Source organism: Vulpes lagopus, chromosome 2, assembly GCF_018345385.1.
Source record: "Vulpes lagopus strain Blue_001 chromosome 2, ASM1834538v1, whole genome shotgun sequence".
NCBI lineage: Eukaryota > Metazoa > Chordata > Mammalia > Carnivora > Canidae > Vulpes > Vulpes lagopus.
Window position 1 is genome coordinate 65602622 of NC_054825.1, and position 13677 is coordinate 65616298.

Sequence of the window (13677 nt, forward strand, 5' to 3'; positions counted from 1 at the left end):
ACACTAATCAACATGACATCTCCCTTCTTATTACTTCTTTCCCCTTGACTACTTACCCAACTCTCAAAGGATATTCACTTTTTGAGGCAAATTCATACTGCAGGCACATTTTTTCTCGTGTAAATCTCAGAGGTTCAGTATCTTCCCTTCCTCACAGGCCTCAAATTCTACCTGTTTGCCTTTGCTCAAGGTACTATACAGCATCATTGAATAGTCTTCTAGCTGAATAGTCCTTCAGATTTTGGGACCTTTCTTCTCAGAACCATCGTCCCTTGATTTTGAGCATCTCTGATATGTTCAAATCTTTCTTCCCCTGTGTTGTCTTGTCATGATCTTTCCTTAACACGTATGTCAGTATTTCTTATTCAAGAAGACACCACTCCCCATGCCACATGCCCTCAAATACACACTCACACACCCTGACCTGTGACATTAGTCTTTTCAAGTATCTTGAATGCAAGATACAAACTTATACTTACTTTCTAGCTTCTCAATGAGACTCATAGCCTATTGATAATGTTAGATTCTCTTTTCGGTATTTTCATTGAATGTGAATTGTGTGTCCTTTTCTGGAAGAACTTGAATGTATATTGACTGTGCAACGATTGAAAATACTTTTAAATTCTGAACATATTTTCTACTTTACCATTATAAAAAACAGTTCTGATATATTTATTGTAACTTGCACCAGTTACAGAGGACAGTATCTTGTACCTTATTTCTGTTTACTTTTATGAAAAACTTTATTATTGTGCTTCTCCAGTGAAAACAGTTTCTTGCCAGTTTTAAATATTAGGAAGGCCTTCTTTGCTGCTTACCTCATTATCTTTACCAGCTATATTTGGAGAATTCAAACTAATTTTATTATCCTAGGTAAAAACTTGATGAGAAAGGAAAATCTGTTCAAATTCAAATATAAATTACTGTTGTGACCTGTAGTTTCAGATTAACCATATCACAGACTTTTAGAGGGATAATTGAGAATTGGTATTAATAAAGATACAAGGGAAAAAAGTCACATACTGGTATATAAGTAGAGATGTTAAATTCATCTTTGTTTTGTTTAGATGTCCCTGGTAGATTTGGGAAAGAAGCTTTTAGAAGCAGCACGAGCAGGTCAAGATGATGAAGTTCGTATTTTGATGGCAAATGGAGCTCCTTTTACTACAGACTGGGTAAAGAATGATTTTAATGTGCTGGTTTTTATTTTTTCTCATTTATTAGCTTTTCCAGATAAAAATTTAGTATCGTGTTTATATATGGCAGAAAATTAATTTTCTTTGTGCAAATTTGTAGTTTTGGAATTATAGCTATCATTTAAGGGAGTGGTTTGTATCCTTATATATGTCATATGTGTATATGACAACCTTACTCAAAGCTTCTGTCCACAAAAGGTTTTTTCTTTTAAACTTGGAGTTCAGTATTGTAGGATGAATATAAAATGTTGCTGCTTGGAATTTAATTTAAAGGTTTAAATAACAAAAGTAGAATTTATAATTCAGAAAATAACAGATAAAGATCGTGGTTAATGTTATAATCGTTTCTAAAAAGGAAAAATGTTTGCGTTTCAATTGATACTGGCAACACTATTGCAAACATAACCAAAGATGAAGAAAGGAATGGGAACATGTCCTAGTAACTACAGAAGGCAGTTGTGAGGACAGCAAAAACCGTAACTGTGCTAGTTCTCGGGGTAAGTCAAAAGAGGTGGTTTTGGCAGTATATAGAGGATTAGGAATCTGGATTAACCTGCCTACTGGTAACAACTAAAAATTGTAGATTTTAGCTTTTACTGTTTTTGACATACTTGTCCTGTGTTTTTATTTTTCATTAAAAACAAAACAAAACAATTTTTTTTTAGAAGATTTTATTTATTTATTCATGAGAGACACACACAGAGAGAGGCAGAGACATAGGCAGAGGGAGAAGCAGGCTCCATGCAGGAAGCCCGATGCAGGACCTGATCCCAGAACTCTGGGATCCTGCTCTGAGCCAAAGGCAAGATGCTCAACTGCTGAGCCACCCAGGCATCCCAAAAAACAAAATGTTTTATTATGGAAAATTTCAAACATATATCAACCCCTTCAGCCAGCTTCAAAAATTATCAAATCATTTCGAATCTGTTTCATCTGTAACTTCATCTACTTTGTTCTGTATTATTTTAAAGCAAATTCTATGAACTATTTCATTTTATCCATAAATATTTCAGCATCTGTCTTTAAAGGTAAAGACCTTTTGATTAACTATTTGAAAAAATCTTCTTTAGTGCACTGATGAGTTAGCAAGAAAATAAGGGACTTTTAACCTGAAACACTTAAGTGAACACCAGAACCTAAAGAAGTTTTACAAAAAAAAAAGAAAAAAAGAAAAGAAAAGAAATTTTACCCTAAGAATATTTGCTGAACTTGGTGAATTTTCCTGTTGGTTTTCCTATCTCATGGGCATGGGTTACTGAAGACAGAGACCTGAGACGTTCATAGGAGTCTCCTAGGAGATCCTCTCCTCTTAATTCAGGAATCCCAAAGATTACCTTCTATATAAGGTAAACCAGAAGTACCACCTCCCTCTTCCTACCTGCTTCTGCCCTGTCCCTGTTGTTAGGGTACTGCAAGGAAAATGAACTGACTTGTATTGTAGTAAGTCACCAAATGGAAAAAGAGAAAAAATTATTGATGAGGATTTGTAGTCAAAAGCCATCCTTTGTATACTTTTGTGACCCGAACTTATAAATACTTGAGCATTCTGCAAAACTGTACACTAAAAGATGAATTTAAAGTGATCTTTGGGTTGAGGTTACCCTAGGTTCCTAGTAGAAACAAATGAATATTTTTTCTGGGGGAACCTACCTTCATCCCATTATCTACAAATGAAATCCCAAGGAAAGAACAGTCCACAGTAACTAAATGCACAAGGATACAAGGCAACTTAGACAATAACCCACTGAAGCAACTAAGAACAGAAGCAGACTGACAAGGATTTTAGGTAAGATTTTAAGCAGATTAGGAATAGCTGAGGAGAAAATGAGTGAATTGAAAGATATGTTAAAAAATCCAGAATGCATTATAGAGAAAAATGGGTAGAAAATTTAAGGTCTTAGGAATCATGAATGCTACTGTGAGAAAATGTAATGTATCTAATAAAAAATCCACAAGAAGTGTGAAAATAGGGAAATAATTTTAAGATATAATGGCTGAGATTTTTCCATCTCAGATTCAAGTAGCCCAGCTAATCTCCAAGAGGATCAATTAAAGAATCCATGTCTAGAATGCATCATAGTGGTACTGTGGTGTATCAAGATAAAAGGATCTTAAGGATTAGTATCCATAATACATAAGGACTTCCCATGACAGCAATAAAAAGACAAAGACTGGACAAATGACTTGATATGGTACTTTACCAAAAAGAAAGTTCAAATGACCAATAAATGTGAAAAGATGCTCAACTACAATAGTAATTGGGCAAATACAAAGTGAAATCGTGAAATACTATTGCTTATCTACCAGATTAACCAAAAAAAGTCTGGCAATATCAAACATTTATACTTCTATAAATTGGTATAAGCATTTTGGAGGACAGTTTGGCAAAACCTACTAAATTTGAACATATGTATAACCCGTGATGTAGCCTTTGAACTTAGAAGAATATTCCCTCTTCCCCCCCAAAAAAAGAATATTCCCCAAAGAAACTCTTGCTCATATACTTGAGAAATGTACAAGATTGTATTTATTGGTAGCATTATTTGTAATAACGAAAAACTGGAAACTACCCAAATATTCATCTGTAGATTAGTTAAATTAATTATGTTTCATTTATTCAATATAATTTTATAGAACAGAGAAAATTAGTGTAGTGAACTAGACTTACATTCACTAACATGGGTAAATCTTGTGAGTATAAGCAAAAGAAGGCAAGTCACAGAGAAATACATGCAATATGATTATTTACATAAAGTTGAAAACCGGTAAAATCCAAGTGTATTATTTAAGGTAAAAAGCAAAACCAAAGCAAAGTAAAGCAATTTTTATTACCAAATTCAGGACAGTAATTGCCTCAGGGGCTGAGAGAGGGGTTTATGACTAGGGAGTGGCATGTGGGAAGATTTTAAATTGCTGGTAGTGTTTTATTTCTAGACCATGATTGTGGTTTCATGAGTGTTTGCCTAATTTTTTTTCTTTAAACTATGTGTGTATGTGTTTTGTGTCATCAACCAAAATGGTTAGATCTCAAGAAGAAAAAACACAAGTAAACCCTATATTTCACTAAGCAGAACTCATGGTTGCCCAGTGGGCTGTTGAGAGACTTCATTCAAAATTAGAATTTTAAGAGTGTGAATTTTAACAGTGTAGAAAGAGCTATTATAGGAAAATATGATATTGCATGGAGAAATGGTTGTTCATGAATTTTCTTTGATCTGCTCGAATGATCTTCCCTTAAAAACGTAAGACTTTTAATAGTAACAAAATAATTATTTCCAGGGTGTAAATGATTTCCATTTTTACCATGTGTTGAGAACACAATAGCTTTGTATTATGACTCTTACTCAATGTGTGACTTCAGGCCAATTAGTAACCTCTGAGTGCCTTAGGTTCTTTTGCTACCAAATGAGGATAGTAACAGTACCTTAAGAGGAGAGTAAATGAGAAAATATGTGTAAAGTTCTTAGAATAGTGCTTGCCATAGAAAGTGCTTTAACAAAAACCTTAGTTGCCATTATTATAGTAGTCTTAGCAAATTTTATGTTCTAGTGAACCTTTTTTTTTTTTTTAAAGATTCTGTTTATTTATTTTAGAGAGCACGTGTGCTGTGTGAGCAGGGGGAGGGTGGGGATAGGGAGAGGGAAGAATTTTCAGCAGACTCTGCTCTGAGCATGGAGCCTGACATTGGGCTCACGACCCCAAGGTCATGCATGACCTGAGCTGAAACCAAGATTTGGACGCTTAACTGCTTAACTGACTGCACCACCCAGGCTCCCCATCTAGTGAACTATCTTGGTTCTTTGGAACACCAGTGCCTTGGTAATCAGAGTTATAGTGACTTTCAAGGCTTCTAAATGGGTAACTTAATTCTAATGTTCACCTGTTAAAATGTATGCTTACCTTATTGGAAGGTTCTTCTTTACTTCTATTTTAGAACTTCCCCTGCATATTGTGAATGTACTGTTATTGTAGTGGCTATACCACATGAAACCAATTTCAGGAGAACTGGGCTCTTTTGGTTCTGTCCTGACTCATCTTTGGCAAGCATACCTCAGATCAGATTTTTCCCTTAAAAAATGACTATATAAACTTACTTAAAAAGATCACTGAGTTGCTTTAATTTATTTTTTAAGTCCTACAAAACAGTTTAATATAAAAATCTACACTATTAACGTTTATTTGATATGGATTTCATAGATGAAAAGTTTTGTGTGAATCATATGAGGAAAACATTCTAGTACTCAGAAAAATTTCTCAAACCCTAATTATCTCTAATTCCTGATGAAATTAATTTTGTTCAGGCTATTTCTCTGTTAAAAAATAAGAAAATGAAATTGAATTAAATGAAATATTGACTTTGCTTTCTCATTGAGAAGTGTAGGGGAATTCCTGAAAGCCTCTATGAAGCGAATGTGATAAGCGTACATTATATTCTTGAGCTCTGAGTTAACTATGTAAACAGATAATACGAAGATAATCAGTTTGCTATGTAAAAAGAAAATACAAAATAGAAGGTAGTAATAGAGGTGTTTTTAAAAATGATTATAAATGTGGATTTTTTTTTTTCCTTGTGGTATAGCTGGGAACCTCTCCACTTCATCTGGCAGCACAGTATGGGCATTATTCCACCACAGAAGTTCTACTTCGAGCTGGTGTAAGTAGGGATGCAAGAACCAAAGTGGACCGAACGCCATTACATATGGCAGCTTCAGAGGGCCATGCCAGCATAGTAGAAGTTTTGCTTAAGGTATGTGTTCTTTTTTTACATTCTGCTTTTGAAAGTAAGCCCCAAAGGATTTATGGTTTTATAGGAGGGAGAAGGGAACTAGTTTTATTGAACGTCTGTTTTTTTTTTTTTTCCCCCTGTGTTGTCTCATTGTTTTGTGTGTAAGCCCATCAAATGAAAATAATCTTTAAAGTTTTCCTTGGTGGGAGAAAAAGAACAACTTCTAGATATGTTCTTAGTTAAGTCAGACAGTTGATTTCTTAGACCTTGGTCTCCGCTATGATAAGAGACTATGGCTTTGTCTTACCTGACATAGTTAAAATGCTTATGGAGGGAAACATGAAGCTTGGATCATTAACAAATTAATAACACAAGTAAGGATTTTTATTCTAGCCTTTAGATCAGCCTATCCAAAAGACATACAAGGTAAGCCACAAATGTGAATCACATGTAATTCTAGATTTTCTATTAGCTGCATTAAAAAAAATAAAAACTAACTTTAATATTATATTTTATTTAACTTCATATATATAAAATATTGTCATTTCATCATGAAATCAATATAAAAGTTATTTTATTAATGAATTATCTTCTATCCTTTTTTTGGTGTTAAGTCTTTGAATGCCAGTGTGTGTTTACATATACAGTATACATCTCTGTTGGGACTAGCCATATTTCAAGTGCCTGATAGTCACATGTGTCCAGTGGCTATTATATTGGACAGTGCATCTCTGATAGCTCCCTTTTGTTTATTTATATTGTACTGGTTTTGAAAGCAAAGGATATTTTTGTATAAACAAGGAACTAGAATTAAAGAGGTTTCTGAGGAATGTTCATAGTTTTCCTTCGCTTTTTTTTTTTTTTTTTTTTTTTGGTGAGAGAGAGTGTGTGCAAGTAGGGGTAGGGGCAGAGGGGGAGAGAAAAAGAATCTCAAGCAGGCTTCACACTCAGCACAGAGCCTGGTGTGTGGCTCGATCTTAGGACCTTGAGATCATGACTTGAGCTGAGGTCAAGGTTCGGATGCCTAACCAGTGGGCCACTAAGATGCCTCAGTCTTTTTTCACTTCGTATGCCATTCTGCCCCATGATGCTCATAGCTTGATGACTGAAGAAATCATTGCTGCACTCCTAAAAAATTAGAAGGAAAATAATTAGGAAAGTTAGCATGATAGAAACTGATTATGTCACATGTGCGGAGATTTGTGGAACAGATTATTCAACACAAAAAAATAGAGAGCTGATCATGTTGGTAGCAGATTCTTTAAAGCATAATGGCTAGTATTTGCATATTAGGAATTCTTTATATTTCATATTTTAGAAATGTCTTATTTTGCAATATTTTTATAGCATGGTGCTGATGTTAATGCTAAGGATATGCTGAAGATGACAGCTCTACATTGGGCCACAGAACATAATCATCAAGAAGTGGTGGAACTTTTAATCAAATATGGTGCTGATGTACACACACAAAGTAAATTTTGTAAAACTGCATTTGATATTTCAATAGACAACGGGAATGAAGATTTGGCAGAGATACTACAGGTAACTTTTGGCTTTTAATTTGAGAAAATAAAAGGATCTCTGTCTTGTGGATGATTTGAGCTACTTAGCTTTTAGCTTTTCATTTTGGACTTGTTTATTTTAGACAGGCTTTTTCCTCTTTCACTTTCTCTTTTGTTTGTTACTGTTTATTATTCTGATTGTAAGACCATAGTCTTACATATAACATTAGAAGATTAGATAAGGTGATTACTTTCTGTATTTTTAAGTTCCTGAATTCCCCTTCCAGACATCTTATTCTATTAATTATTTTTGTTGCATTTTTGGATACAATACAGTTTTTCAAAGTCTGTTAAACTTCCACTAAAATTTTTCTCTAGGGATCCCTGGGTGGTGCAGCGGTTTGGCGCCTGCCTTTGGCCCGGGGCGCGATCCTGGAGACCCGGGATCGAATCCCACGTCGGGCTCCCGGTGCATGGAGCCTGCTTCTCCCTCTGCCTATGTCTCTGCTTCTCTCTCTCTCACTGTGTGCCTATCATAAATAAATAAAATTAAAAAAAAAATTTAAAAAAAAATAAAAAAATAAAATTTTTCTCTAGCAGCTATAACAGCATCTCCTGAGTGAGGGATACAGTCTCAATCACTCTGATTGGTTTACTTTTTGTCATCCTCAAAAAAAATCTGTTTTGAAGCAGTTATTTATGGCTTTTGGGCTATTTTATTTTATTGTACTTACTTGAGAGTGAGTGAGCGAGCATGAGTGAGGGGGAGGGGCAGAGGGAGAAGTAGGCTCTCTGCTGAGCAGGGAGTCCAATGCAAGGCTTGATCCCAGGACTCCAGGATCGTGACCTGAACCGAAGGCAGATGCTTAACTGACTGAGTTATTCAGGTGCTCCAGTTATTAATTTTTTTTTTTTAAGATTTATTCATTTGAGCGGGGAGGGACAGATGGAGAGGGAGAGAGAGTCTTAAGCAGAATCTGCACTGAGCAGAGAGCCCCACACAGGCCTTGACCTCACGACCCTGAGATGACCTGTGCCAAAGCCAAGAGTCAGATGCTTAACTGACTCTGCCACCTAGGCACCCCTGGGCAAATTTTTCTAATAACCAGTACAGCTTTCTTTTCTTCAGCTACACAACATTGATATAAATTATCTTCTTTACTCACTGCTTCTTGCCTATCTTTTGTTCTCCTTCTCAGTAGAACTCTTCCTTAAGATCATCTGACTCTACTGAATTTCAGCTAGTTACTTAAAAGATTTTTGTGATGCCTCTTGCAATTCTTTTACTCCTAGGAGTGTAATTTGGGGGTCAGGGTTGAAGATGGAGAACAATTAATTGGGAAAGACATGCTTTATATGTATAATGATACATATTGGTGAATATAGTAGAGGTAATATTTAAGTAATTTGATTTCTTTTTATTTTATTTTTTTATTTTTTATTTTTATTCATTTTTATTTTTAGTAATTTGATTTCTTAAATCAAAATATAGGGCACAGGGCAGCAAAATATCTTTCAACTGTGTTCTGTAAAAGCCTTCCAGGTATCCAATTCTCTTCTCATGGAATTTTGCTGCTTTATCTAGTAGGAGTGTAAATTCCTATCTGTGATTTACCACAGCTCTCTCAGTAGACCTTATTCAAAGATTTTCATTTGTACTATATGATTCTTCTGAAGTTTTAGAATTTCCTTTATGTTTATGTTTGCACTACATTGAGAATCTGTGCTATATGTTCCTGATGTAGTTCTCTAAACATTGTGTTGATTTGTGCCCTAGATTGCTATGCAGAATCAAATCAACACAAACCCAGAGAGTCCGGACACTGTGACGATACATGCTGCCACACCACAGTTCATCATTGGACCTGGAGGGGTGGTGAACCTAACAGGTCTGGTATCTTCAGAAAATTCATCCAAGGCAACAGGTATTGAGATGCATATAGGATAGCTGTTGGGACTTTATGCTTTAGTAGGTATTCCTCCTTTTAAGAAAGGACTGTTGGAGAATGAGGGTAAGATTATATCCGTCCCCTTGGTTTTCTTTGGTTTTGGCAAAAACCGATTTTTATGAGACACAAGAATTTAAAGAAAGGTGATATTGCAAAATATGCTGCAATATTATCTTTCAAAAACTAATCCAAGCTTGTTTTTCATAAAACAATTATCCAACTTCATTTAAGAGTTGAATAAAGTAAAATAGAATATCAGAAAAATGCGTTAGATTAAGCTCCTTTAAAGTTTAAAACCATCTTCTCTTTTCTCATAGATGAAACAGGTGTATCTGCTGTTCAATTTGGAAACTCCTCTACATCAGTATTAGCTACATTAGCTGCCTTAGCTGAAGCATCTGCTCCGCTGTCCAATTCTTCAGAAACTCCAGGTTAGAGAAACAAGTCAAATGTGCACATTAAAAGTTGGAGACTCAAATCTTTACAGAGGCTAGGAAGGTAATATAAACGGCTTAAGTGAGCAGATTTGAGACGATGGCCATCTGAAGACAGGGGGCCGGGCATCTGCTATCTAGCTCTAGCTGGTTATAGTCCTATGCACAGTGTTACCAGATTACGTTTTTCACTGGAAGCTGAGAATCTGGATTTTAAAAGAATATTTAATCTTGTCAACTAATTAAAATTTGATTAAAATTAAAAACTTGTGTGGTTCACAGAAAAACCTGTCTCTGTATCCAGTTGGCCTTTGTTTTTACTAGTCTGTGACTCTTTGTATAAAGTAGATAAGTGTACATATATGGACTTGCTGTCTTTTTCATAATTTTTAATTTTTGTCAGTTGTATTAGAATGACACAGAATCTTACTGACAGAACTAGGAAGTAGCATGCCAGCACCACCATTAAAGGATAACCTGATGGTGAACGATGATAAACAGTTTAGACATAAGCAAAATAGTTCTTGCTATAATTATTAAATAAGTAAATGTTTTTTTAATTAGGGAATTTAAAAAATTTCACAAAATTATTCTTCTCACTGTAGCTTAGGCCATTATTGGATCAGTGCTCATAAAAGAATACTTTGTTATCATTCAGTATTTAAATTTGTGGTTTTTTTCAAATTGTGACCCATGACAACAGTAATGACAACAGCTCATTGAGTGCTTAATCCTGTGCTGTGCCCTATGGTAAATGTATTACTTATGATCTCACTGAATCCTCACCAAAAAGCTTGAAGATATCTGTTACTGGATTTGACTCTTTAAGGTGCCCGTGACTGAAACATGTTTTTTTCAGGGGGAAGACTATACCTTTCTCACTTTACTCTCTCTCTCTTCCCTTTACTAACTAGCAATAATAAACATTTATTTATTCTCCAGCTTCTTTAGCATTATAATCAATGTTTGAATCTAAGCCTTTATACATATATAATGTATATATGTATGCCTTTATATACAAAAATATATATATTTTAAATATTTTATTTATTTATTCATGAGACACACAGAGAGAAAGGCAGGGACATAGGCAGAGAGAGAAGCAGGCTTCCTCCAGAAAGCCTGATGTGGAACTCAGTCCCAGGACCCCGGAATCACAACCTGAGCCAAAGGCAGATACTCCACCACTGGGCCATCCAGACATCCCTAAGTCTTTCTATTTGAGAGTTGCCAGATTTTTTAGAATTACTTTCGGCTATTAGCAGTTATGTGCATCATCATATTGGATGTGCTGATTTTATAACCTGTGCCTGGGTCTCTTTAGCATCTCTGTCATTGCATAAGCATAGCAAAGAAAATGATTTTCATTGGTGGTTTCTATTTGATTAAACTTTTTTTTTTTTTTTTTGTCTTTAATGCAAGTATGTATTTCTGAAAATTAAGCAAATTTTCTTGAAGGTCAGCTGAAATTTTGACATTTAGATGTTTGGCTCTGTGAATTAGTCATACCAACTTCTCTAACTTTTACTTTTGAAAATGTTATATATGGTCTAGTCTGAGAGATTGGGAATTTCAGTTGACTCTTATCACGTGTGATTTACAGTCTTTTGTGAGTGCAGTAGTTTTTTCATTTCAATGCTATGTCATAATGGAATCTTTTTGGAGCTTGAATTAAGTTAAAGTTCAGGTGAGTACATTGCCACCAGCGTAAATAACTCAGCTGAGTTGTGTAATCAGATAAAGAAATAGCTTCTCATGGCTCAATTTCCACATGCTCAGGCTAATTATTGCTCTGCTTCATGGCTGTTCAGTTTCTTTTTCTTTTTTTTTAAAGATTTTATTTATTTATTCATGGGAGACAGAGAGAGAGAGAGAGGCAGAGATATAGGCAGAGTGAGAAGCAGGCTTCATGCAGGGAGCCCGATGTGGGACTCAATCCCGGGACTCCAGGATCACACCCTGAGCCAAAGGCAGATGCTCAGCCACTGAGCCACCCAGGCATCCCTACTGTTCAGTTTCTTTTAACATTAGTTGTCAGGCTCATTCTGAGTTTAGAAAATGTGTATATTTTTTCAAGGACATCCTAGTTAGGATCTGGGAAATAAAATAGTACTCTCATTTTATATATGATGAAGCTGAGATTTATGAGGTTAAATAATTTTACTCAAAGTAGCATGGCCAGTAAGTGGTGAAAGGAGTTTTGTGCTCAAGGTCTGATTGATTCCCAAGTTGTGTGACTGTGACCACTATAATATACTGCAGTTTCTTGGTGATCAGTGGACTTATCTCTTCTACAATGTTTATCATTTGGTTTGTGATAGGAATAACTATTTGTGTAATTATCATTTTGTCCTGTATCAAACAAAAGCACTGCTATTCTTGCCCTTACTCCTGAGGTGTGTCTGTTGAAGCAGTCTGTTGAAACAAATGTTTTGTTTCCTATGTCTTCCTTTAATGGATAGGATATAGGGATTTAGGTAGATGAGAACTCATTCCAGTTCATTCCATTTTCAAAGTTATACCAAGATGAAGATACAGAAAAGTAAACAAATTTTCTTTGGAAGTTTGCAGCTGTCTTTTTCCTCATAAGGAGAACCACCACTGTGTAGTACAGTCTTTACTAATGAGCAGAGGCAGTTACCGTTATCCTGTTTTTCTACTAAAGCTTACAGGCCACCCTGTTACAAGTAATTTTCTCTTTGAAAAATCAAAACTCCAGACAATGCATACTTTACTCCCTTTTTTTGCTTTAAAACTAAAGAAAGATGTACAAACAGAAAAATTCATGGAGGGTTAAATCATGTTTTGGGTTAAAGGAATAACTCAGAACTGTTCTTGTGCTAAAATTTCCACTTACTGTTTATAAACAGCTATTCATTTATGAGAAAATTATTATTTATTCATTCATTGAACAGATTTTTGTTGAACATCTCTTATGACCTGGTTACTCTGCTTGGTGCTAGAGAGAAAAATGGTAAACAATCAGATACAATCCCAGCTCTTGTGGAACATGTAGTCTTTTGGTAAAACAAGATGTTACTCACCTGGGTGAGTAACTGATTAGTGCTACCTGTACAGAAGGCAGGATTTTCACCTAGTCTGGTGGGTCAGAGAATCTTCCTAGAGGAAGAAACAATTTAATTAAAGATTAAGTAGGAATTAGTAGAACAAACATTGGGGGAAGAATATTTGAAGAAGAGGGACATATGGAAATCTTTTGAGGTCAGGAAGAGCTTGTCCTTTCAGGGCACTTCAGAGGCCAGTGTGGCGTTGCCCATGAAAAAGTTAACTCATGGTGGTTGAAGGTAAGATTATGAAGGACTTTGAAAATGATTACTTTGAGAGGCTCTGAAAGGGAGTTCAGTTAGGAGTCTAATGCAGTCAACTCAGAAGGAGATGGTGGGAACATGGATTAGGATTTGGCAAAGAGATAAGAAGTGAATAAATTTGAGGATCATTTGGGATATAGAATTGGAAGTTATAATTGATTAGATATAGGCCATACATCTGTAGTGTAGTTTGATCCTTTTTAAGTAAACTCTTTAATAAAACAATATTTTTTGGAGCAACCCTGTTGGGACCCCTCTCACTTCTGAGAGCTTTCTCTCTATCTTTACTTAATAAAGTTCTGTTCCTTTTCTCACTCTCCTGTGTCTGCGAGATTCATTCTTCGACTCCGTGAGACAAGAACCAAGCTCTCCCATATCAGAGGGGAAAGATAACCTGGTTTGACAATAGCAAGGCTCGGGTATCCTGTGAGTCTTCTTTAGCATATGAAAGTCCTTTTGGAATTCCCTTCCTTTTACTATCCCCAACCCCAAAGTGTATAATCAATCAGTTGCTCCTCACATTTCTGGGTCAACAGCTCTT

At 35.4% G+C, this 13677-nt stretch overlaps 1 protein-coding gene across 7 annotated transcripts in view; it reads left to right on the forward strand.

Annotated features, from left to right (window-relative positions):
* Window positions 1–13677, forward strand: part of GABPB1 (GA binding protein transcription factor subunit beta 1) — a 64367-nt gene that overhangs the window by 35778 nt on the left and 14912 nt on the right. For 5 of the 7 annotated variants that reach the window (XM_041730083.1, XM_041730073.1, XM_041730062.1 and 2 more), the window contains exons 2-6: window positions 1068–1175; window positions 5776–5943; window positions 7270–7464; window positions 9202–9349; window positions 9691–9804. In XM_041730083.1, the coding sequence (XP_041586017.1) occupies window positions 1068–1175; window positions 5776–5943; window positions 7270–7464; window positions 9202–9349; window positions 9691–9804 (733 nt within the window). The remainder of the gene's footprint in view (window positions 1–1067; window positions 1176–5775; window positions 5944–7269; window positions 7465–9201; window positions 9350–9690; window positions 9805–13677) is intronic. The other 2 variants (XM_041730120.1, XM_041730109.1) reach the window with 1 other exon arrangement.